The sequence below is a fragment of the Mobula hypostoma genome, chromosome 1, assembly GCF_963921235.1.
Source record: "Mobula hypostoma chromosome 1, sMobHyp1.1, whole genome shotgun sequence".
Taxonomy (NCBI): domain Eukaryota; kingdom Metazoa; phylum Chordata; class Chondrichthyes; order Myliobatiformes; family Myliobatidae; genus Mobula; species Mobula hypostoma.
Genome location: NC_086097.1, coordinates 2,173,554 through 2,197,789, shown reverse-complemented (window position 1 = coordinate 2,197,789; position 24,236 = coordinate 2,173,554). Strand labels below are relative to the sequence as shown.

Sequence of the window (24,236 nt, the reverse complement as noted above, 5' to 3'; positions counted from 1 at the left end):
TTTATTCCCTCTTTGCCTCCTGCCATTCAGACAGTCTTCTCTGCAAGCTGGGATCTGTTCTGTATTAGTGGGCTCTTGTTAAACCGCCTCATATGTGGCAGCTTGTCACAGGCCTTCTGGAAGTCCTGGTAAACAACATCCACTGACTCTCCTTTGTCTATTCTGCCTGTTATTTCCTCAAGGAATTCCAACAGATTTGTCAGGCAAGATTTCCCCTCAAGGGTCTATAGGGTAACACAGAATTCTCCTTTGAAAGACGTGGCGGTTTTTAGCTGACCTTTTGAAGGTGATAACCGTTCTCATTCTAAGTGCGCTGTATTGCGCGGGAAGCCATTGGCACTGATCAATCTATCGTCCTCCTTCAATGGCATTCAATCAGGTGGTTGGCAAAGAGCTTTGAAACTTTTTCAAAAGATGCTGAGTCGTCTATTTCTCGTGTACATCTTAGCTGTGGGAAATCAAAAGCATCACATATTGGACAAAGCCATGTAAAAAATAAATTAAATGCACAGCTCACTGTAATCACCATCGGCAGTTAATGTTCCCATGTTCTAAAACAAGCGCTGCATTTTACTGTATTGTTTGATCTACAGATATTTATGACATATTTTTGTTGTAATGTTGTTAACTCAATGGAAGCATGTGTCTCCCACATAGGAAACTATTCTTTATAATAGCGCTGTGCTATTGGATACAGAGACTGATGAGTCCCTGATACACAGTGCTGGGTGTGGTGGGGAGAGACAGGTATATTAGGGATTTTTAAGAGATTCTTAGACAGACACATGGATGATAGAAAACTGGTGGGTTACGGGTTGTGGAATACACAGGATTGTGAGCTGAAGGGCCCATACCATGCAGAACCCTTCTTTGTTTCCATGGAGCTATGGAGATTAGCCGTGTGCTTTCATTCTGTTGCTGACTAGTGTTTGTGCTTTCTGTAGCTGGACATGGTGGAAGGTGTCTGCAGGCCCCCGAGTGACGAAGTCATCAGGAAAATATCCAGGAACCTGCGTGAAGCTCTTGGAATTTCCCTCTTTGGCATTGACGTAATCATTAATAACCAGACCGGCCAGCACGCGGTCATTGACATCAACGCATTCCCAGGTAAGCTGCTTACTCAGTCCTCGGGACAGATCCCACCCTAAGCCTGGGCACTGAGGCATCGCTGCTCCTCTCAGAGGTTGGCTAACTTTTCTGAGGCAGCGGGAAAATTTTCCTGTCCGTTGGGAGCAAGTTTCAGGCTCACATTAGGGATGCACAAGGAAGAAAGGGATTGGAATATGGGCAGCATAGTAGTCAGATTCCAGGTCAATATCACTGACACGTGTTGTGAAAGTTATTGTTGTGGCAACAGTACATCACAATACATAGGATAAAAAACTATAAATTACAGTAAGAAGTGTGTGTGTGTGTGTGGGTATAAAAAAGGTTAAAGTAAAAAGCACACAGAGAGAAAAATAGTCTGGTAGTACTCATGGTGTCATTATCCGTGCAGAAATCTGATGACAGAGAGGAAGAAGCTGTTCCTGACGTGTTGAGTGTGTGCCTGCAGGCTCCTGTACCTCCTCCCCGGAGGTAGCAATGAGAAGAGGGCACGACCTGCATGGTGGGGGTCCTTAACGATGGCTGCCGCCTTTCTGAGGCATTGTTCCTTGAAGATGCCCTGGAGGCTACAGAGGCTAGTGCCCATGATGAAGATAGTCATAGTCATAGTCATACTTTATTGATCCCGGGGGAAATTGGTTTTTGTTACAGTTGTACCATAAATAATTAAATAGTAATAAAACCATAAATAGTTAAATAGTAATATGTAAATTATGCCAGGAAATAAGTCCAGGACCAGCCTATTGGCTCAGGGTGTCTGACCCTCCAAGGGAGGAGTTGTAAAGTTTGATGGCCACAGGCAGGAATGACTTCCTATGACGCTCTGTGTTGCATCTCGGTGGAATGAGTCTCTGGCTGAATGTACCCCTGTGCCCAACCAGTACATTATGTAGTGGATGGGAGACATTGTCCAAGATGGCATGCAACTTAGACAGCATCCTCTTTTCAGACACCACCGTCAGAGAGTCCAGTTCCATCCCCACAACATCACTGGCCTTACGAATGAGTTTGTTGATTCTGTTGGTGTCTGCCACCCTCAGCCTGCTGCCCCAGCACACAACAGCAAACATGATCGCACTGGCCACCACAGACTCGTAGAACATCCTCTTAGTCATTAGGATGACTAAGTTTACAACATTCTGCAGCTTATTTTGATCCTATGCAGTAGCCTCCCACCCCCCCACCCCGTACCAGACAGCGATCCAGCCAGTTAGAATGCTCCCCACAGTGCACCTATAGAAATATGCGAGTGTCTCTGGTGGCATAGTAAATTTCCTCAAACTTCTAATGAAATCTAGCTGCTGGCGTGCCTTCTTTGTAGCTGCATCAATATATTGGGCCCTGGGATAGAACCTCAGAGATGTAGACACCCAGGAACTTGAAATTGATCACACTTTCCATTGCTGATCTCCAATGAGGACTAGTGTGAGTTCCCTCGTCTTACCCTTCCTGAAGTCCACAATCAAGCTCTTTGGTCTTACTGACATTGAGAGCAAAGTTGTTGCTGTGACAGCACTCAGCTGGCTGATCTATCTGGCTCTTGTACGTCACCTTGTCACTGTTCATTGTGGAGTTGTGAGGGCAGCATCTGGGAGCTGTTAGAGAAGCTGCCTGCACAGCTCCATAGGACCATAAGACATAGCAGCAAAATTAGGCCATTCAGCCCATTGGGTCTGCTCCACCATTCCATCATGGCTGATTTATTATACCTCAACCCCATTCTCCTGCCTCTCTCCTGACTCATCAAGAGCATATCAATGTTCCATAAATATATTAAGAGCAAAAGTGTACCAAGGGAGAGAGAATTCATTTTGAGAGGACTGGAATATAAAAGCAAAGATGTGATGCTGGGGCTTTATGAGTCATTGGAGTATTGTGACCAGTTTTGGGCCCCTTATCTAAGAAAAGATGTACTGGCATTGGAGAGGGTCCAGAGGAGGTTCACAAGAATGATCCCGTGATTGAAAGGGTTAACGTATGAGGATTGGTTGATGGCTGTGACCCTGTACTTGCTGGAGTTCAGAAGAATGAAGGGTGATCTCATTGAAACCTATTGAATATTGAAAGGCTGAGATAGAATGAATGTGGAGAGGATGTTTCCAATAGTGGGTGAGTTTCGGACAAAAGGGCACAGCCTCAGAATAGAGCGATATCCATTTAGAACAGAGATTAGGAGGAATTTCTTTAGCCAGAGGGTGGTGAATCTAGAATTTGTTGTCGCAGAAGGCTGTGGAAGCCAAGTTATTGGGTATTTTTAAAGCAGAGGTCTACAGGTTCTTGATTAGTCAGGGCATCAAAGGATACAGGGAGAAGGCAGGAGATAGGGGTTGAGAAGGATAATTAATCAGCCATGATAGAATGGTGGAGCAGATATGATGGGCTGAATTGCTTTATTCTGTTTCTATGTCTTATGGTCTTAAAGGGCATATTTGTATTGTTACGTACTGTAACGTTTTAGAAATAAACCAGCAGCAAAAGATTTCACACTGAGTCGGGTTTTAATGTTAAAACCACTATCTTTATTATTATCTACTTATAATATCGTAACTTAACCAAGATAAACAAATGTTAACAGCGTTATGTGTATATATGTGTGCAATATAGCTCCCAAACTATGTTGAGCTTGGAGAAACAAAGCTTAGAGTCTTGAGATGGTAAAGTAGGAAAGTTCGGTTCATCCACGGAAGGAGTGATGGGAGAGAGATATTTGTAATCCAGGGTGAAACGTAGAGAAAAGGCAATTACGTCGAATTCCACAGGTTCCACGATGGTAATTAATAAATATCAGTTGTCGAAGATCTTCCATCGAGCTGTTCCAAATCCACATACCAACTACCACCAGAATGATCTGTCACAGGGATGTCGTCTTCAAAGGGGTTACCACATAACGTACCCAGGCAAGGGTTAATTTTGAGTGGTCCCACGGGACATTCCTTAATCCACTCCTATGGATTATACGAAGTGACAGCCACACGTTTGATGTGCACTGGATCGATGATCAACCCACCCTTGAGGGTATAGCAGAGTTCCAAATCCCCAGCTTCGACACGCTGGAGTTGCTGCCCTTTTTCAGGTTCGCTCCTCTCTCTATCGTTCTCTCTCACTTCTTCTGACTTCTGACCGTGACTGTCTGTGTCCTTGCTTTAAAGGTAAACAAGCTGCAACTCAGTCAGTGAACAACATCACAGTCCTGCCTCACTGAAGTGCTCTTTTGAAGTGACAGTCCACAGTAAACGAAACCTGTGGGTTTGTAACAGTATGTCTGATGCTTTGGGACTAATGCAATGAATGTTTGCTGTCATGGACTGTCTATTCGAGCTGCACTATCAATGTCAACGTAGGAACCAGAGCAGGATATTGATCTCTTCAGCCTGTGTGGCCTGATTTGCAGTCACTCCACTATCCTCTGTCACACTCGTGTACTGTAACTCCAATGCAAACCATCTGCAAAATGCCCCAAGGATATCTGCAATTTATAGTAGAAAAGAGGCAGAGGAGGATCATGAGAGGGCAGATCGAGGAGCCATGCAGCTGAGAGAACCTGTGCATTCTCATGTGCATTGTCCTATGTAAGGAAGTGACTGGTTGTGATGCAGGTGTACAAGGTGTAAGTAATCCTACCACAAATCCATCTACATTGAATTGGAAGATGGGTCTTTTAGGCAAGTGCTGTATCTCATTGAAGTTGTGACCTTGTGTGTGTCAGTTGATTCTGGATGGTAACTGATGGAAACAACCTCTCATTATGTTTCTCCTGCATGAGAAAGAAACTTCAGTGACAATGGGATATTTCAGCCTACCTTAATACTACTGCACAATAACATCATGAAGGATTCCACCCACCCTGCTCATGGACTGTTTGTCCCACTCCCATCAGGGAGGAGGCTACATAGCATCCAAACCAGGACAACCAGACTCAAAAGCAGTTACTTTCCCCAAGCACAAGGCTGATCAACACCTCCACCCACTAACCCACCCCTCCACATCCCCAACCACCACTACTTTATCAATTCCTGTCAGAGTCACCTTATGTACAGACACTCCTGTACCTAACTTCATGTTATGGACGTTTAATCAATCTATGTATATAAGCTACCTTATGTATTTAATATTTATTTTGTATTATTATTATGTTCTTTATCTTATTGTGTTTATTTTAAGCTTCATCAGGTCTGGAGATTCTTTTGTCCTACTTTACACTTGTGTCCAGGAAATGGTATTAAACAATCTTGAATCTTGAATTCATAATAAAAATTATTTATAGGAACACCTTCGAAAAATTTCAGTGGAATACTGATGTGTCTGGATCGGAGATGTGTTGGACCAAGTCCAAAAGAGAGTGTGATTTTAATTTGACTGATTTCAGGAATGATTCTTACTACAATCACTGAAATTGAAGACTGGATTCAATTTGAACAGTAAAGAATGTTTCTCATGGGACCTGGAACCAAATCATGAGAAACACTTTCAAAAATCAGAGCCAACTTCTAATTGTATCTCATGTGTGAACAGAGAAACCTTTCTTCCTTTATCCCCAAGTTAAAACGAAATTTAGAAATGCTTAGCTCAGGGAAAGGAAGGAGATGCAGTATATCTTCCTCTCCCTGCATGATGATGTGCAGAAATAACTGGAACTCTTTAAAAACTTGTGCGAATGTTTACTGCAGCTGTGGCAAATTTGGAAAGAAATGTTTAGGACTAATTTGTACTTCAGTTGATCATGCTGGGACTAACTCGGACTGATGGTGATGAGCAGACAGATTTCATGGTGTAGAATATCGTTGATGAATGCTTAGAAGTGAACATTTTTCTATTAGCTAAAATACTCTACTTACTTCCTTCAAGATTGCTTAATGTCATTTCCAGCACACAAGTGTAAAGGGGAACAAAATAATTGTTAGTCCAGATCAAATGCAGCACAAAAAAAGCACAATAAGATAAAGAGCACAATAATAAAAAACACAATAAATATAAATTGACTGTGTGTTCATAAAGTGACACTAGGCACAGGAGTGTCTGTACATAAGGTGACTGAAAGGAAATGATAAAGTAGTGGTGGTTGGGGGTGTGGAGGGTGGGTTACTGGGTGGAGGTGTTGATCGGCCTTACTGCTTGGGGAAAGTCACTGTTTTTGAGTCTGGTGGTCCTGTCGTGGACGCTATGTAGCCTCCTCCCTGATGGGAGTGGAGTAAACAGTCCATGAGCAGGGTGGGTGGGATCCTTCATGATGTTACTGGTCCTTTTCTGGCACCTTTCCTTGTCCCTTTGTCCTTGATGGCTGGTAGGCCGGTGACAGTGATGCGTTGGACAGTGTTCACGATCCGTTGTGGAGCCGCCTTGTTCATCGCAGTGCAGTTTCCATATCATGCAGTGACACAGCTCGTTAGGATGTTCTGTAGAATAACTTGAGTACAGATGTACAAAGTCCAGCTCTCCTCAGCCTCCTCAGAAAGTAGAGATGTTGGTGAGCTTTCCTGATTGTGTACACTGTGTTCTGACACCATGAGAGGGTGTTTAAGATGTGCCCTTATAGGAGTTTGAAACTGCATGCAATGCCCACTGCTGTGCCACTGATGTAGAGAGGGGTGTGAACGGTTGAGCTGTCACCACTACTGGGGCATGGTTGCCAATAGCAGGTCACCGGAGTCCTCTGTCCTGGCCGGTCTTTCAAGTTGGCCCAGGTGTAGTCCTTCTTTCGAATCCTCCTCCTCCCCGGGATGAAATCTCTGCAGCCTCTGTTGGCATTTCTAAAGCACTGGGTTTTTATGTGATAGGGTTGCTTGACCAATGCCCAACCCTTCTTTTGCGGTTGGGCTTGGGATGGTCCATGGTGGAGTTAGCTAAAATAAAATAAAAGACTTGAATTATTTTCTTATTCCAGTGTGATAGGTTGAATGGGGCAAGTAAACATTGCAGGGCAGTTTATCATCACCCCTGACTGACTCTTTCTGGTGGGAGTTGCTCTTTGACCCTGAAACAGTTCCTTCATCGTTTGCACACAGCTGAACCCATTCCTGTTTGGGCCATTTTGGGAAAACTAGGACAAAATTTTCCCAGGAGAAGCTATTGTTTCTTGCTTTTGGATCAGCTCAGTATTCCCAGTGCAGTGTTAGCTTGTGATCCTCATCGGGTAAACACCGTGCTTTCGTCCCCTGGTACGATGTAATAGACCATCAGACATAGGAGCAGAATCAGGCCATTCAGCCCATCGAGTCTGCTCTGCCATTCCATCATGGCTGATTTATTATCCCTCTCAACCCCATTCTTCTGCCTTCTCCCCGTAACCTTTAACGCCCTGACTAATCAAGAACCTATCAACCTCTGCATTAAATATACCCAATGACTTGGCTTCCATAGCTGTCTATGGCAATAAATTCCACAGATTCACCATCCTCTGGGTAAAGAAATTCCTTCTCATCACTGTTCCTCTATTCTGAGGCTGTGCCCTCTGGTGCTAGATTCACCAACTGCCCCTTGACCTGCTCCAGGCCAGTTACCAGTGTACCGATCCATGTTGTCAGCCCAACCCACAGGCCCCAGTCTGATTATCCCCTCACCACAGTGCAGAGTTCTTCCTTGAAAATCCAAAACAAAAATGTAGATGCTGGAAACCTCCAATGAAAACAGAAAATGCTGAAAATATTCGTCCTTCACCAGCTCCCCCACCATCTCTAACCATTGTCACCTTCTACCCACATCCCCACCATGCCTGCCATGTTCTTTGATCCCGCCATGTCAGGCCAAGATGGGCCCTGACTGGGGTGATGTTTGTTGGTTACCCTAACTGTTACACCTGAAAGTGGCTTTAGTTTTGATTTCTGGGCACTGTTTTGAATCCAGAGATGTGGATGCCTCAGCTTAAAATGAGGCTGGCACTCACCTGCACTGAAAGGGACTGTCCAGGCCAGTATGTCCATCAGGCCAATCCTAATCACTCAATAGAAATTTTCTCAAGGAAGCGTGATCCCTTCTAAATATTGATTCAATTTCCTAAAATAAGCAGCAAAGAATACTAGTGTCAGGAAAACAAATCACGTACCTTGTGTTTGTTGCAGGATATGAAGGCGTTCCAGAGTTCTTCACTGAACTGATAAACCACATTCAAGTTGTACTGCAAGATCAAAACCCAGAGTCGTCTCCGTGTGGCCTGAACAATACTGCGCCTGAGCAGGCCGCAAGCATCTGTGGGGACCGGGCCTGTCCTGCCGCCTCGGGCTTTGTGACCATGACGACAAAGGAGGCGTGGCTTATGGAGGATGACCCGGGCAACGGCAAGAAGATGCAGCACCAGAGGCTAACCTGCAATTCAGCTTTGCCACCCAACTTTCAGAACTGTGTTGCCCCAATGGCAACTAAAGCTTCCTCGCAATAACTACTGACTAAATCCAAGCGCAAAAAAAATCATTATTGGGGATCAACACGATCCAATTTCTTAAATCAATAGACCAACTTATGTTTGAATGACTTCACAGGTTGGTGCAGGGACTGGAGCACAGTATGGAAAGGTTTCTTGAGGATCAGTTTACGTCAAAGTTTGGATACTCAACCTAGTTCTTCTGAAGCATTGATATTAGCAACAATTGCTTTGTTAGGGATTTACCATACCGGAACGGGAGTCAACCTTAATTGGCTAATTCAGTTCAACAGGAACCCCTTTATTTTCATCCAATTAATTTGGGCACTTCATTTCTCTCCCCCATGAGTTCACCTCAGTCAGCGCACAGGAACCTCTTTAAATTACTGTGCAGTGTCCTGTCAGGAGCTGCACACTATTCCGAGAGTTCTGTGAAATCCATGGTTGGTTAAACTCCAGTGAGATCTGTTCTGTCAGGTTGCAAGAATCTGATTGAGTTTTGGGACAAGACTTTGCTGTGGGCTTTATCTGACAAAAGAAGTTCTCGGTAAATAAAAGCTCTCCTCTTCAGAAGGGTAAAATTGAGGTGACTGTTGAAGTGTGGTAAAGTGGGGATTGCAGCATATTTACTTGTAAGATAAATAGCTTCTGAAAATGCACAACATAGATTCTAAGAAGAGGTATGATGTAATATCGTTCATGGTCTTATTATTATTAAATTTCATAGATGTTAACAATATACTTCCATCCATCTCCTGATTTGAAACGAAGTCTCAACAAAGCTCAGTGAAAATAGCTGTAGAGCCTCATCTGTTTGTGATGTTTACAATGCAGTGTTATAAATCAGCATTACTTTTACTCTAGTCTTCTCTTGAAGAAGAAATGAGGAAATTTCCTTTGTACAATCTGCTGGATGTTTTTGTTTGTTTCCCAGACTTGCCATTTACAAACAGAGGATAGGTAGGGGGTCTCGAGTTCTTTCCAGGATGAGAGGGCTTCAGTATTTGATGGGCGTTTTTGAGTTTCTGTTGCATTCGACATTGAACCTGTCTTTGGCTAATTTTAGATGAAGAAGCAGAAGGGAGTTGTTGGAACTCCTTCTCTGAGCATTTGATATATGAAAGAAACAGTAGGGGGAGATTTTAACCAAAGGTAAGTGGGCATGTTTATTTTATGGATTCCATCCACTGCTCCTCAGACTACCATGAATCAAAAACTTATACTTTTCTGAATCAAATCCAAAGTCATTGTGTACGAACATTGCAGGCTGAATGGACAATGCATCCAGGTTAAAATCTGCATCATATTTTTGGTTTAATAATCGCACTAGCTCATTTGATTTATTTGCAGAAGGAATATGTTATTGAGATTATGCTGAAAAGCTACACCTTTGCACCACCCTAATCTTCGGGCAACTCTTAACTATGATTCTGGCCTGGGATTGATTTGTATTTGTTCCTCCTCGTGGAAACCAGGTCCAAATATGATTACAGTAAATAGCTTAGTGCAGTGGATATTTGACATGTTAGTGCTTTTCCTGTCTTGCCTTGTTGGATGAAAGTTAGTGAGGGTTGGCTGGCTTTCTGCCCATATCCCCACTGTCCTGTCAGCATTGGCAAGGCTCAGTCACACTGCTTCAGTCTTCCGTCTGACTACTGAAAGGCAATTTAGCATTTAAACATTGAACATTGGAACTTAATTACTTTGTTTTCTATTGAATTGGAGCTTCACAATCATATGTCAATGTGCAATATTACCAGGAGGTGGCACTTTTAAACCACCCTAACAATCCATCCTTGGCACCAACAGCTTAAAGGCATAAATGGATAATTCAACATTTAAAGGGTACAGTTCCATTTAGAACAGAGATGAGGGGGAATTTCTTTATCCAGAGGATGATGAATCTGTGGAATTCATTTCCACAGACGGCAGTGGAAGCCAAGTCATTGAGTATATTTAAAGTGGAAGTTGATAGGATCTTTATTAGTCAGGGTGTTGATGGTTACAAGGAGGAGGCAGGAGAGGGAAAATGTATCAGTCAGGTTGGAATGGCGGAGCAGACTGGATAGGCCAGTGCTGCTCCTATGTCCTACAGTCGTATCTAATCTGCCACATTCCACTCATGGAATTCAGAACAAAGTAAATTTCACTCAGTAATTTTGTTAGAAGAAATTTAGGGAGTTTAACATCCTTAAGTTTGTCTGACCGTTGAACAAGGCCAAAATAAGGAAGTCATGGATAACAGAACAAATTCATTGTATCACATTGTTGGCAGATTTTTTATAAGGTCACGTTCGATAATGTAAACCAGTGGTCCCCAACCTCCAGGCCGCGGACCGATACATTGCCGCGAAGAATGCAGTGGTAGTCGGGACGCACCCGGCACATCTTTAAGAAAAAAGCCAAAATAAACAAGCTAATTAATTAGGTGCCAGCTGGCATGTAATTAATTAACTCGTTTATTTCAGCTTTTTTCTTAAAGATGTGCCGGGTGCGTTCCAACTACCATTGCATTCTTTGCAGCAATGTATTGGTCTGCGGCCCGGTGGTTGGGGACCACTGATGTAAACTCTCTCAAAATATATTACTCATTTTCCTTCAGTCCATGTTTCCCAGTTGCTGGCACCTTGTGGAAGATCAGTACTAAAACTGTGTTTTCCCCTTCCCTTGCTAGTTAATTTGTGTTGGTACGTGGGGTGGGGGTGGGAAGAGTGTTTGGGAGGGGAGGTTTCAGTACTACTGCCGGTTATTCTGTGTTCATACATGGGGAGGAGAGGTTTCGTTATTATTTTGCTGAGATCCTTTTGAATGGGAGGGGTTCATGGTGAGGAGGAACTTGGCAGGGTAGTTGGAAAATTAAGCCTGTGGTTTGGTTAAGTAGAACTGAAATGGGACATTTATAGCCTTGTACTTTACACCGTGTTCTTCTCTCAGCAGCCTTTTCTCTATAACAGCAGGCAGTCCATCAAACTTTCATCGGTGTCTGGGTTTGTGGAAGAATAACGTGTATGCTGCAACATGGAACATGTTCAGTTGAGAGATGTTGGATTCTGATGGTTTTTGTCCAAGGTTCTATCGGAAGTCAGGAAAGAGGCTCAAAATGTGTTGCTTCACCATGGTTTTATTAAGCGGTAATTGTAGAGGTCTAGTAGGGAAAGGGAGAGAAGAGGCAAAGATGGTGTGGTCACATAGTTAGCTCTTATTATACCATAGAAAACAAACATTCCATTCAAATTTGCAGATAAGAGCCAACCAATCAGACAACACAGACACAAAATGCTGAAGGAACTCAGCAGGCCAAGCAGCATCTATGGAAAACAGTACAATCAACGTTTCAGGCCAAGACCCTTTACTAGGAGTCCTGATGAAGGGTCTCGGCCTGAAATGTCAACTGTACTTTTTTCCATAGATGCTACCTGGCCTGCTGAATTCCTCCAGCATTTTGTGTCTGTTGCTTGGATTTCCAGCATCTGCAGATTTTCTCTTGTTTCAGATTAAACCAATCAGAAAGCCCTATTCAAATCATGCAGCACTAGAGAAGCTTCCAGAATTTTCAAAGAAGTGTAACCACTGGAGGACAGACTGAACAACTGTATATACACACTGTGACCATTAGAGGACAGACTGATCAATTGCATATACATACTGTAACCACTAGTAAGTATACTAAACAGTTACATATATATATATATAAGTAGTTATAAAAATACAAGCAGGTAATTAATTATTAAACTGCAAAACAAAATAACAATTGTACAGTCTGATCCGGGGGGGGGAGGGGGGGTTCCCAACCTCTTTTTTTTTTATGCCAATGAGCCTCACCATTAACCAAGGGGTTCATGGACCACATGTTGGGAACTCCTGGTCTAATCCAACAGTTATAAAGATCTACTTTTGCATAGATTGTGACACACATTCTATTTCCCTTCATGTGTTCAGTTGTCGCAAAAGGCAATATCCTAAGCTGGTATCTTCCACGTACGGAAGCATACACCTGTTCTATTTTAACAAATTCCTGGCTTATCTGAAACTCAGCAGTTCAGGATTAAGCTAAATTTAATGTATTGCATCCATTCAGCTGTTGTTATTACGTTGCCTAAAGCTTTCTGATAATATTGCACAATATTTTAAGCTGTGTGATAGTGACTGGAGTGTGTATTAAATGTGATATATATTTTGTGGCATCATTGTTAATAGTCTACACACCAGGATGTATTCATTTTTTATTTATACCTTTCTAATTTTAATAACTGCTGCTTATATAAAACCAAAAATATTTTATGTTTGTTCTGCTAATTTTATGGCATGAAGAACTTTGTCTTGTTTAACTGAGTATTACTTAAGAACATTCGTTGGTTGATCCATAGAGAAAGACTTTTGAATCTCATTCTGAGGGTTGATTCAGATAGGTTTGGTGACTCGGATCGGACCAGTTCAGATTTTGCAGCTTTATCTGTCCATTGCTTTTTGGATTAAAAGAAATGGAGCTTTGTGTACTGCTCAGCCTTGACTTGAAGCATAAGGGATGTCCTTCGCCCAAAAGCAGTTGTTTCAGTTTGATGCAGATAATCGACATAGAGAATGTGTAGATGATATGAGTCTTAAAGATTGCTTTATAGCATATTTTCTTTTGTAGATGTTGCAATGTTCAGGAGAGTATCAGTGAATGACCATTTATTACCAATGTAAAAACTTCTGCAGTGAACAGTGACGGTGGGCAGATTTTGATTAGAGGGGGTGGCAGACAAAGATGAAGAGAAATCAAGAGTCTAAACGTAGCGGAGAACAAAGACATTTGAAAAATGGAACAAGGCAAAAGCAGAGAGTGCAAACTGATTTTCATGCAAAGTCTTCCTATGTGACCAAGAGGAGAGGGGGAATGCCATAGTGAGGACCTGGGAAGGAGACAGATATGCCCCCTTCAAAATGATCAATTTTTAACTTTAATTTGCAATTTCACCTAGTTATATTAAGGGTAAAATATTAATTGAATGGCACTAGTTGAGTTTTTTTTTGTTTTTCATGCTTTCTGTTTTACTCTTGGCAGAGCAGTTGATAGCATCAGTCAACGGAGCGCTCTGTACTGCACATCAGGCAACGTGCAAAGTCACAGTGGCAGAACAGCTCAAGTTGTCATTGGGTTGGTGTAGGCTCCAGTATCTGCACCCTCCTGTGTCACCATGGGGTACCATGGTTTTGTTAGTTGATTGGATTAAAAGGCAGTTTATAAATGAATTGTGTTTTTTGTTGTCATAGATTTAAAATAATTGTTCCTTAGAAACTGGGCTTCACATGTGTTTGATGCTGTAAAACATCATTGCTTTTGGCATTAGCATTAAGTCATCTTTCCCATTGGAAAATCAGGCAGCAGCAATGCTGTTTTCACCTAGAAAGAGAAGTAAGAGACCCAGGCATTTCCTGATGGGAGCCACGCAGAATCATTGTCATTCCCATAGTTTGGCTGAACTGGGTGCAAATAAAGTCTCCAGGCCTTAAAGAACCCATCACCATGGCAACCAGGAACTAGCTATGCAGATGGGGGTTGGGGGTAGCAATGTGCCCTTCACTAACATCCCCCCCCCCCCATGAGACTCACTGCCCTAATGGAGAGCCAGGATATGAGTGGTTTGATGCCATTTTGATCTGCAGGGTGATCACTGAGGTAAGGGTTGCAGTGTGATGTATTGAGGTACAAGGCTGCAGATAATGGTGGGCAATGAAACATGATGCCAGGGCCATTTTGATCATTGACTATAAACCCTTCAGATGTTAGGCTCAAAATCAGAATGGACAGCCTTTAATTCAACACCCACATGGATTTCTTTGTGTTCTGTTTTTTTTTCCTTTGTGACTGTCACGAATTGATTATTCTCCCAACACGGGAGGCAGGCTCAGTGACTGACTTCATTCTATGCACATCTGACCCTGCATCCCAATGAGCTAGCCCAGCTTTGTGAGGGGTGCAAATTCACCCAGATGTGATTGTGACCTTCTGTAGATAAAACTGTAATCGCACAATAGGCAAACGCAATCAGTAATCTGTTGTATTCCTAAGGGTGGCATTAAAGCTCCATTCTCACTGACCATTGGCACTGTTGCCATACGAATCATCCTATCATATTGCATTTGGAATGCTAAACTGTAACCCTTAAAATGTATTGTTTTGGAATGTTTAGAGGCAGACTTTGAGGAAAACATGTCGAGATGGAGCCAGAGCATGCCAACTTGTTGCATTATCAAAACCAAATTTCAAATGGCGCCTTGAGTGAAATTTCTAAATCCTTGGTCAGTGAGGAAAAGCATTGAACGGGCAGGTGAGCTAGAGGAATCAGCTCCTCAGGGCCTGTCCAGTGACCTCTGCCCCAGCCTAGAGGGATACTGACTCCTGCACAAATATCAGCAAACCCTCTCCATGGACAACGTGCTGTCCCCGAATGCTGGCTCTTTCTAATGGGGGCCACAGTATGAATGTTTGTCAAGTTTTAGAATAGTGCTTCAGTTTCAGGTCAGAGGGCTTGAGCAACTTTTCACCACGTCTTTGACTTTTCCTCCAGGTCCTGTAGATTTTTCAGAGTCAGAAACGGGTTTAGTATCACTGGCATATGTTGTGAAATTTGTTTTCTTTTGTAGTAGCAGTACATTACAATACATAATAAAAATTATAAATTGCAATAAGAAATATATATAGAAAAATAAAATAAAATTAAATAAGTAGTGGAAAAATAGAGGGAAGAATAGTGAGGTAATATAGATGGATTCATTGTCCATTCAGAAATCTGATAGTGGAGGGGAAGAAGCTGTTCCTGGAATGTTGTTTATGGAAGTACCATGTCTGTGACTGGATTTCAGCTGTAGACGTCCTGAACGGATCTATCTGATGATTCCCTTCAGAGCTTTACACAAACAGTCGCCTTTAATGGTGCCATCTTTTTGTTCAGTATGGAGGCTTGTCATCAATTCCCATTTGTTCTGCTTCTTTTGGACATTAGAATTAAAGAGTTTCATGGATAATCAACACTAAAGCTTACAGATTGACTTGCCTACCACTTTTACCCAATTGTTATAGGGAGTAAGCAACAGAATTTCCACTTGGGCTTGTATTTTACCCCAGCCGGTGCAAAAATTGTTCCACTGAATCTGTACATGCTGACAAATTGTTTGAAATTTCAAAGATCTTGATTCCATAATTTAAACAGCAAGAGGGATTGAAACAAGATCCCGTCACCCTGGGTTCATCTGGACTGATGGCCATTCACGTCTGGTGTGAACAGGGAGCAGTCCGTGGGTCACAATTGAGATGTCTTAACGTGGGAATGTAAGACAAACGGGAGTTACACTGACTGAGTTGCCGTTCACATTGTCAACTCTGGATGCAATGGACCTTTGGTTTGGTAATGTAAAAGTTACGTTCAGCAGACACTCATCACAATCGGGTCTCAGATGTAGTTTCAGTTCATACTGATGAGCAATGGCTTACAAAGAGTGCTTGCAATATCCAGAAACTATTGTGAACCATCCTGTTATAATCATGGCCAGTACATTATACCTATGTTATTGCATATTTTCTGTTTCATGCATAATTTTTGAAATGATCCCTGATGTTTTATTCAGCCTGTATAATTTGCTGCTGTTGCCTATGTCTGGTGTAACCTATAGAACTGTATATGTAACTGACCATGGCTGCATGTTAACAGGATACACTACCTCTTATTTACTTCAACCAATTCAAGATTGTTTAATGTCATTTCCAGTACACAAGTGTAAAGGAGAATGAAATAATTGCACATAGCCAGTGACTTGTGTGTTAGTGAATAGTGGCTTTCTGTTTGTATTACCTGAGATGTTTGAAGCTGGCTGAAGTGAAGTCTTGTGTTGAAGTCAAGTCTGTATTGTGGTGAAGCCTGTACCAACTGCAGATCTGGCTCTACTCTACAGTGAAATCACTTAGGTTTGACCAATTCCCTCACATGTGCCTTGAAACTAACTGTGCTCCTTCTCACTGTGTGCATGATCGTACTGTCATCAAAATACTAAAAAATAAATCATAACATTTTCAGTGGCCTCTCCCTCAATTCTTTCAATCTTCAGTTCATCTAGGACTCGGGTTGTTTTGAATGGCTGACTGGGGGCCACTGCCAGAGAGGTTTAACTCGCTGCTTTTCACCTCATGATGTCTCAAAGCTCAACTTGTTAAAAAAAAACTATGAATAATTTGATGTGCATTCTGATATTCTGGGGACTCCAAGAAGAGGCACTGTACTGAACCTTCTGAAATCGAGACTCATTGAAAGGAAGATAATTGTGTACAAAAACAACAGGAATTCTGCAGATGCTGGAAATTCAAGCAACACACATCAAAGTTGCTGGTGAACGCAGCAGGCCAGGCAGCAACTTTGATAATTGTGTACAACATTATGAGGGGTATAGGTAGAGTAAATGCAACAGGCTTTTTCCATTGAGGTTGTGTGAGACTAGAACTAAAGGTCATAGGTAAAGGGTGAAAGGTGAAATGTTTTAGGGGATCACAAAGGAAACTTAGAGGGTGGTGAGAGCTGCCAGAGCTAGTGGTGGATGCAAGGTCAATTTCAATGTTTAAGAGAAGTGTGGATGGGTACATTGAGCAGATTAGATAGATAAAGGGGATGCAGTGGATGTTGTATATTTGGACTTTCAGAAGGCCTTTGACAAGGTGCCACCCATGGGGCTGCTTACCAAGTTAAGAGCCCATGGTATTGCAGGAAAGTTACTAAGTTACAGGTTAGAGCATTGGCTGATTGGTAGGAGGCAGCGAATGGGAATAAGAGGATCCATTTCTGGTTGGCTGCCAGTGACTAGCGGTGTTCCGCAGGGGATGGCGTTGGGACAACTTCTTTTTATGCTGTATATAAATGATTTAGATGATGGAATAGATGGCTTTGTTGCCAAGTTTGCAGATGATACGGAGATTGGTGGAGGGGTAGATAATGTTGAGGAAACAGGTAGGATGCAGAAGGACTTAGACAGATTAGGAGGATGGACAAGAAAATGACAAATAAAATACAATGCTGGAAAACGCATGGTCATGAACTTTGGTACTAAAAATAAATGAATGGACTATTTTCTAAACAGGGAGAAAATCTGAAAATGCAAAGGGACTTGGGAGTCCTCGTGCAGAACACACTAGAGGTTAGCATTCATTTCAAGAGGTCTAGAATACAAAGGCAGGGGTGTGATGCTGAGTCTTTATAAGGCACTGGTGAGGCCTCACCTTGAGTATTGTGGACAGTTTTGGGCCCCTCATCTTAGAAAAAATGTGCTGGCATTGGAGAGGGTCCAGAGGAGGTTCACAAGAATGATTCCAGGAATGAAAGGGTTATTGTACGAGGTACGTTTGATGGCTCTGGGTCTGTACTTGCTGGAATTCAGAAGGATGAGAGGGGATATCATTGAAACCTTTTAAATGTTGAAAGGCCTAGACAGCGTAGATGTAGAAAGGATGTCTCCTATGGTGGGGAATCTAGGGCAAGAGGGCAAGAGGGTACAGCCTCAGGATAGAGGGGCATAAATTTAAAACAGAGATGCGAAGAAATTTCTTTAGCCAGAGTGTGGGTGAATTTGTGGAATTTTATTACCATAGGCAGCCAGGTCATTGGGTGTATTTAAGGCAGAGCTTGATAGGTTCTTGATTGGACACGGCATCAAAGGTTACGGGCAGTGGGGCTGAGGATGGGGCAAAAAGGATCAGCCATGATTGGTGGGGTAGATTCGATGGGCCAAATGCCTATTTCTATATTTTATGGTTTATGTGGATCGGGTGCAGGTTGATGGGACCAGGTAAGTTACTAGATAGGCATGGACCAGATGGGCTGAAGGGCCTGCTACTGAGCTGGATTGTTCTATCACTCTAAGGATTTGTGTTTGTACAGATTTCTCACGAGGTTAACATCTTTCCTCTTTATACAGCCACCTCAGCCTTCAGTTGTGATGCAGGGTTTCAACCTGAAACGTCAATGATTACTTTCCTCTCGCAGTCACTGCTGGACTTGCTGCTGAGCACTTCCAGCAGATGGTTTGTAGAGTCATATGGCATAATTTATTGTCCTTAATAATCCATTAAAAACCCTGTTTAAATGCTGAAATACTGAAATGGTCATTCATTGGTGGTCACAGCAAAACAAGGCCTTTTGGGCGCCATGGTAACATCATGATTAGCGCAATACTATTGCAGCTCTGGGCATCGGAGTTCAGAGTTCAATTCTGACGTCATCCCTAAGGAGCGTGTAGGGGCATCCTGTGGAATGTGTAGGTTTCCTCCGGGTGCTGCGGTTTCCTCCCACGGCTCAAAGATGTACCAGTTAGTAGGTTAATTGGCCATTGTAAATTGTCCCATAATTAAGCGAGGTGAACTCGGGGATTGCTGGGTAGCGTGGCTTCGAGGGCCAGAAGGGCCTGTTCCACTCTGTAATCACTAAATAAATAAACAACAGACATCCCACCTCTCCCAGAAGTTCCGGGAGTCTCCTGAATATTGATATCAGCTCCCTGACGCCCGCAAATTATATACTATATCCCGGAAATTGATTTTTTTGAGAGAGAGCGAGCGAGGGGGGAGAGAGAGAGACACACTCACACAGAGAGCGAGTGACAGACGTAGCGAGAGAGTGACAGAGAGAGCATCCTGGTTGGTCTCTCTTTGTGCTAAGTAGACCTATCAGTTTTCTCTGTGGGCAGGCTTTATAGTCGATATCCCTCTCCCTCTCCCTCCCTCCCTCCAGCTTAGTGTCCTGCAGCACCATGGCAGAGTGTTCCAAAAAAATATATAAAACGTGCTTCACCCCACACTGCACTAAAGTGTACCCCTGCCTAATACGGGTGAAAAATAATGACAGTGTTGCTCGCTGCACTGTTTGCAACAGTGACTTTTCTATTGCCCATGGTGGGTTAAATGACTGTAAAAGACAAGTTGAGGTGAGTTTTAACAGGTGTCATTCATTCATTAGCATAGCTAATGTTATTTGACTATATATAATTACCAATGAGAGACCAAATCTTGAAAAATCTGTCAGTGGTCAATACAGAGAGCTAAGATGAGGTGAATCCAGAGCAGATTTTGACTTTGACAGAGAGATTTCCAAATGTGATCCAGGCAGGTACAAGAGAACAACTCCACTTGGAAGTCCTGGATTATGTCTCAACTAACCTTGAAGGACTGGTGCCAAACTACAAAGGTTTGCCAGTTGAGTTCTGGGGGAAGCTGTCCAAAGTAAAATCTGTGAGCACAGGGCAGTTGAGATTCAAAGAGCTCTGCCAGTCGATGAAGCTGCTTTTGGTGCTGCCAAATTCTAATTGTAATGTAGAGAGGGCATTCAGCATGGTGCGTCACATTAAGACAGAATTCAGAAGTCAGCTGTCTCACAAAACACTTGTGAATCTGATGTCTTGCAAAATTAACAAATTCATTGATGCAGACTGCAATGAGGTTGAGACTTCCGGCAAAATGCTCAAATCTCCCAAGCAAGCCACATCACAATACAAGGAAAGTTTGCAAAAGAAATAGAAAAGCTATTTGCATTAGCATTTAGCTATTAGCATTGAGACTGCCAACAAAATACTCAACAAGGAATAAACATGTGTGTAAATAGATTCAATATGTGATCAAATAAATTGTTGTGTTCTTTCATAGTCAAATGGGGTTGCGGGGGGTGGTGGTGCTGCCTTCCTGAAATGAGTTTTTGCCGCGTGGGAAGTCTGAAATAAATACAACAGATTCAACCCACTAAGTCTGCACAACACTCTGCCTGGACGTCTCTCCAGTTCCATCACTAGAAACATAGAAAACCTACAGCACAATACAGGCCCTTTGGCCCGCAATGCTGTGCCAAACACGTACTTACTTTAGAAATTACCTAGGGTTGCCCATAGCCCTCTATTTTTCTAAGCTCCATGTACCTATCCAGGAGCCTCTTAAAATACCTATTGTATCCAAAAAACCCTATTGTATCTTCTCTGTAGCATTTGTACTTAAACCATAAGATATAGGAGCAGAATAAAGCCATTTGGCCCATTGAGTCTACTCTGCTATTCTATCATGGCTGATTTATTTTTCCTGCAGTCTTAGACCCCCTGATTAATCAAGAACCTATCAACTTCTGCTTTAAATATACTCAATGACTTGGTCTCCACAGCCGCCCGTAGCAATGAGTTCCACAGATTCACCAGTCTCTGGTTGAAGAAATTCCTCCTCATCTCTGTTCTGAATGGATGTCCCTCTACCCTGAGACTGTGAAACGATGTTAAAAGGCTGGACAGAGTGGATAGGATTCTTCCAGATACCAAGCACAGGGCCACTGGTATCTTTCTATGTTGACATGGTGACTGGTTGATCATTGACATACGTAGCAGGATACAGTGTTTGCAGGCCATCTAGACAGATCACCCATACACGGGCACATCCTTCCATACACTTACTGCTAGAGCTTTCAAAACACTCACTCTTCACCAACACTCAATATTCACATGAGAAATTTTCTGAGAATTCCTACTTTATTGCACACGTTACAAAGTCACTCGCGATCAGAGAGTGCTTGGTGAAAGGTATCTTGCTGGGAGAGAGAGACATGATGTGCAAAGTATGTGAAGAACAAGGGGATTAGACAGAGCAGCATCCTATCACCCTATCAGTGACCCCTCACTCACAGTTTCCACCCTTCCCATCTCTGCAACATAAAACATTTTTCCATAAGACATGGAAGCAGAATTAGGCCATTTGGCCCATCGAGTCTGCTCCACCATTCCATCATGGGCTGATCCTTTTCCCCCTCCTCGGCCTTCTCCCTATAACCTTTGACCTGTGTCCAATCAAGAACCTATCAGTCTCTGCCTTAAATATACCCAATTACCTGGCCTCCACAGCTGCCTGTGGTAATAAATTTCGCAACTTCACCACCCTCTGGCTAAAGAAATTTCTCCGCACCTCTGTTTTAAGTGGACTTACCCCTCTGTTCTGAGGCTGTGAGCACTTGTCCTAGACCACCCCCCCCCCCACCGCACCACATTGGGAAACATCCTTTCCACATCTTCTCTGTCTAGTCCTTTCAACATTTGAAAGATTTCAATGAGATTCCCCCCATCCTTCTAAATTCCAGTAAGTACAGACCCAGAGCCATCAAACATTCCTTGTATGATACCCCTTTCATTCCTGGAATCATCCTTGTGAAACTCCTCTGGACCCTCTCCAATGCCAGCACATCTTTTCTGAGATGAGGAACCCAAAACTGTTCACAGTTCTCAAGGTAAGGCCTCACCAGTGCCTTATAAAGCCTCAGCATCACATCCCTGCTCTTGTATTCCAGACCTCTTGAAATGAATGCTAACATTGCATTTGCCTTTCTCACCACTGACTCAACCTGCAAGTTAACCTTTCGGGTGTTCTGCACACGGGCTCCCACGTCCCTTTGCATCACAGATCTTTGGATTTTCTCCCTGTTTATAAAATAGTCTGCACATTTATTTCTACTGCCAAAGTGCATGACCATGCATTTTCCAACATTGAATTTCATTTGCCACTTGCTTGTCCCTTTCCCTAATCTGTAACAAAGCCATCTATTCCATCATCAAATTCATTGATTAACAGAATAAAAAGAAGTGGTCCCAACACCGACCCTTGTGGAACAATGTGGTAATTAAGGACACAATCAGCAGCTCTGTGTTACGATCAGAGTAAATAATTTCAGAGAAGATTGCATTCTGTCTGTGATGTACTGAAGTTGTGGAAGTCCAGTTTTGGGACTCGAATAGCTGCATCAACAGTCAGGTGAAAAAATGGTTTGCTGCCATTTGTAAATATTGTGTGTAGGATCAACGCATCTGTTTTCTGTCTGCATTGTATTCTGTCTTTTTGATCCATCTGTTCCTTTAAATTTGAGATTTCCTCCTGAATAAACCTGATATCCCTTGAACCTCTTGAAGATTTTTCACCACTGGATTTCAAATCCTCTCCTCTTCCCAGAGATCCCCAAGTAAACTCTCCTCTTCCTCAGTGCAGTTCAGCAAACTGGGATGTGATGTGAGACTGAACACTGTGTGACTATTCCTGAACCCTGGCAGTCAATTCGGGTCTTCCCAGTTCGTCGGAAAGATCATCACCTCAACTATAATCAGCTCCCAAGGTCTTTGTTACATCCAGTATTCCGGTGCAAAACAACCTGGAATTGTTGCAGAGTGAGGGGGGATATGCTGCCTGCAGGTGTAGAGCTTTAAGGTTCCATTTTGGCTTTCAAGAGGAAGTTTGACAAATAGAACAGAGATGTGGAGGAATTTCTTCAGCTCGAGAAAGGTGAATCTGTGGAATTCATTGCCACATACTCAAGTCATTGAGTATATTTAAAGCAGAGGTTGATAGGTTCTTGATTAATCAGGGAGTTAATGGTTACATTAGAGAAAACAGGAGAATGGGATTGAGTGGGATAATAAATTAGCCTTGATAGAATGGTGGAGCAGACTCGATGGGCCAAATGGCCTAATTCTGCTCCTTTGTCTTATGATCTTAAACCACTGATCCCTTCTAGGAATGGGATCGATGCTACTCATAAAGTGATTTGCAGCCCTTAAAGAGAATTTTAAAGATCAGTTTTGTTGGTCACATGCTCATCAAAACATACAGTGCAGTTTCATCAAATCAAATCAGTAAGGATTGTTCTGGGCTGCCTTCAAATGTTCTCACACCTCCAGTGCCCACAACTCACTAATGCTAAATGTCTACCTTTGGAACTTGGGAGGGAACTGGACCAGCGGGAGGAAACCCATGATGTACAAACTCCTTACAGGCTGTGCAGAAAATGAACTCTGATCGGTTTTACATCTGCGTGGCGCTAACTGCTAAACCATCATGGCACCCAGCAACGTAAGTGACACTCTGCACTGTAATGTTCTCCAAATTGCCAAATCTTACACCAGCTTCATTTTCCAAGAGAACATTTGGGCCAGTCATCATCTCAGGAACCCAGGCGAACGTCTGAAGGAGGTGTCCGGGCGATCGCCCAGTGGGGGTGTGTAAATGAGCGCCCGATGGTGGTATCAAAATGTGAACCTTCAGTCCCTGACAAATTGAGTTCTGCTTAATGTTAGTCAGCCTGAACGGTTAGCTCTGTTTCTTCCTTCACAGATGAAACTCTGTCCATTCATCCCTCGCCACTACTCTCTGTCCAGGCACTTCTCACTGCAAACGGCCGAGGTGGTAACCTGCCCATACACCTCCTCCCTCACGTCCAAACAGACCTTCCAGGTGAGGCCACACTTCACCTGCGAATCTGCTGGGGTTGTTTATTGTGTCTGGTCCTCCTGACGTGGCCTCTACAGTGCTGAGACCTGATGGTAAATTGGGAACCACTTTGCCGAGCACTTCTGCTCCATCTGCCACAAGTGGGAGTTCCCGGTGGCCAAATGTTTTAATTCCCATTCCCAAACCAGTTCGGACATGTCTGCCCCGGCCTCTTGTGCCAAGATGAGGCCACACTCAGGATGGAGGAGCAACACCTCATATTCCATCTGGGTAGCCTCCAACCCAATGGCATGAATATTGATTTATTTTTCCGGTGAACAAATTCCTCTCCCCCGACCCATCCTCTATTCCCCACACTGACCTTTTACGTCTTCTCACCTGCCTATCACTTCCCCGGCTCTCCTCCTTCTCCCCTTTCTCCTACAGTCCACTGTCCTCTCCCATCAGATTCCTCCCTCTCCAGCCTTGACCGTTCCTGCCCACCTGGCCTCACCTATTTCCGTCTAGCTAGCCTCC

The 24,236-nt window shown here is 43.1% G+C and overlaps 1 protein-coding gene across 5 annotated transcripts in view; it reads left to right on the top strand.

Annotated features, from left to right (window-relative positions):
- Positions 1-10,856, top strand: part of LOC134344020 (inositol-tetrakisphosphate 1-kinase-like) — a 314,618-nt gene extending 303,762 nt beyond the window's left edge. For all 5 annotated transcript variants that reach the window (XM_063043114.1, XM_063043133.1, XM_063043124.1 and 2 more), the window contains 2 exons: positions 945-1,107; positions 8,163-10,856. In XM_063043114.1, the coding sequence (XP_062899184.1) occupies positions 945-1,107; positions 8,163-8,479 (480 nt within the window). In that variant the 3' untranslated portion in view covers positions 8,480-10,856. The remainder of the gene's footprint in view (positions 1-944; positions 1,108-8,162) is intronic.
- The last annotated feature ends 13,380 nt before the right edge of the window (positions 10,857-24,236 follow it).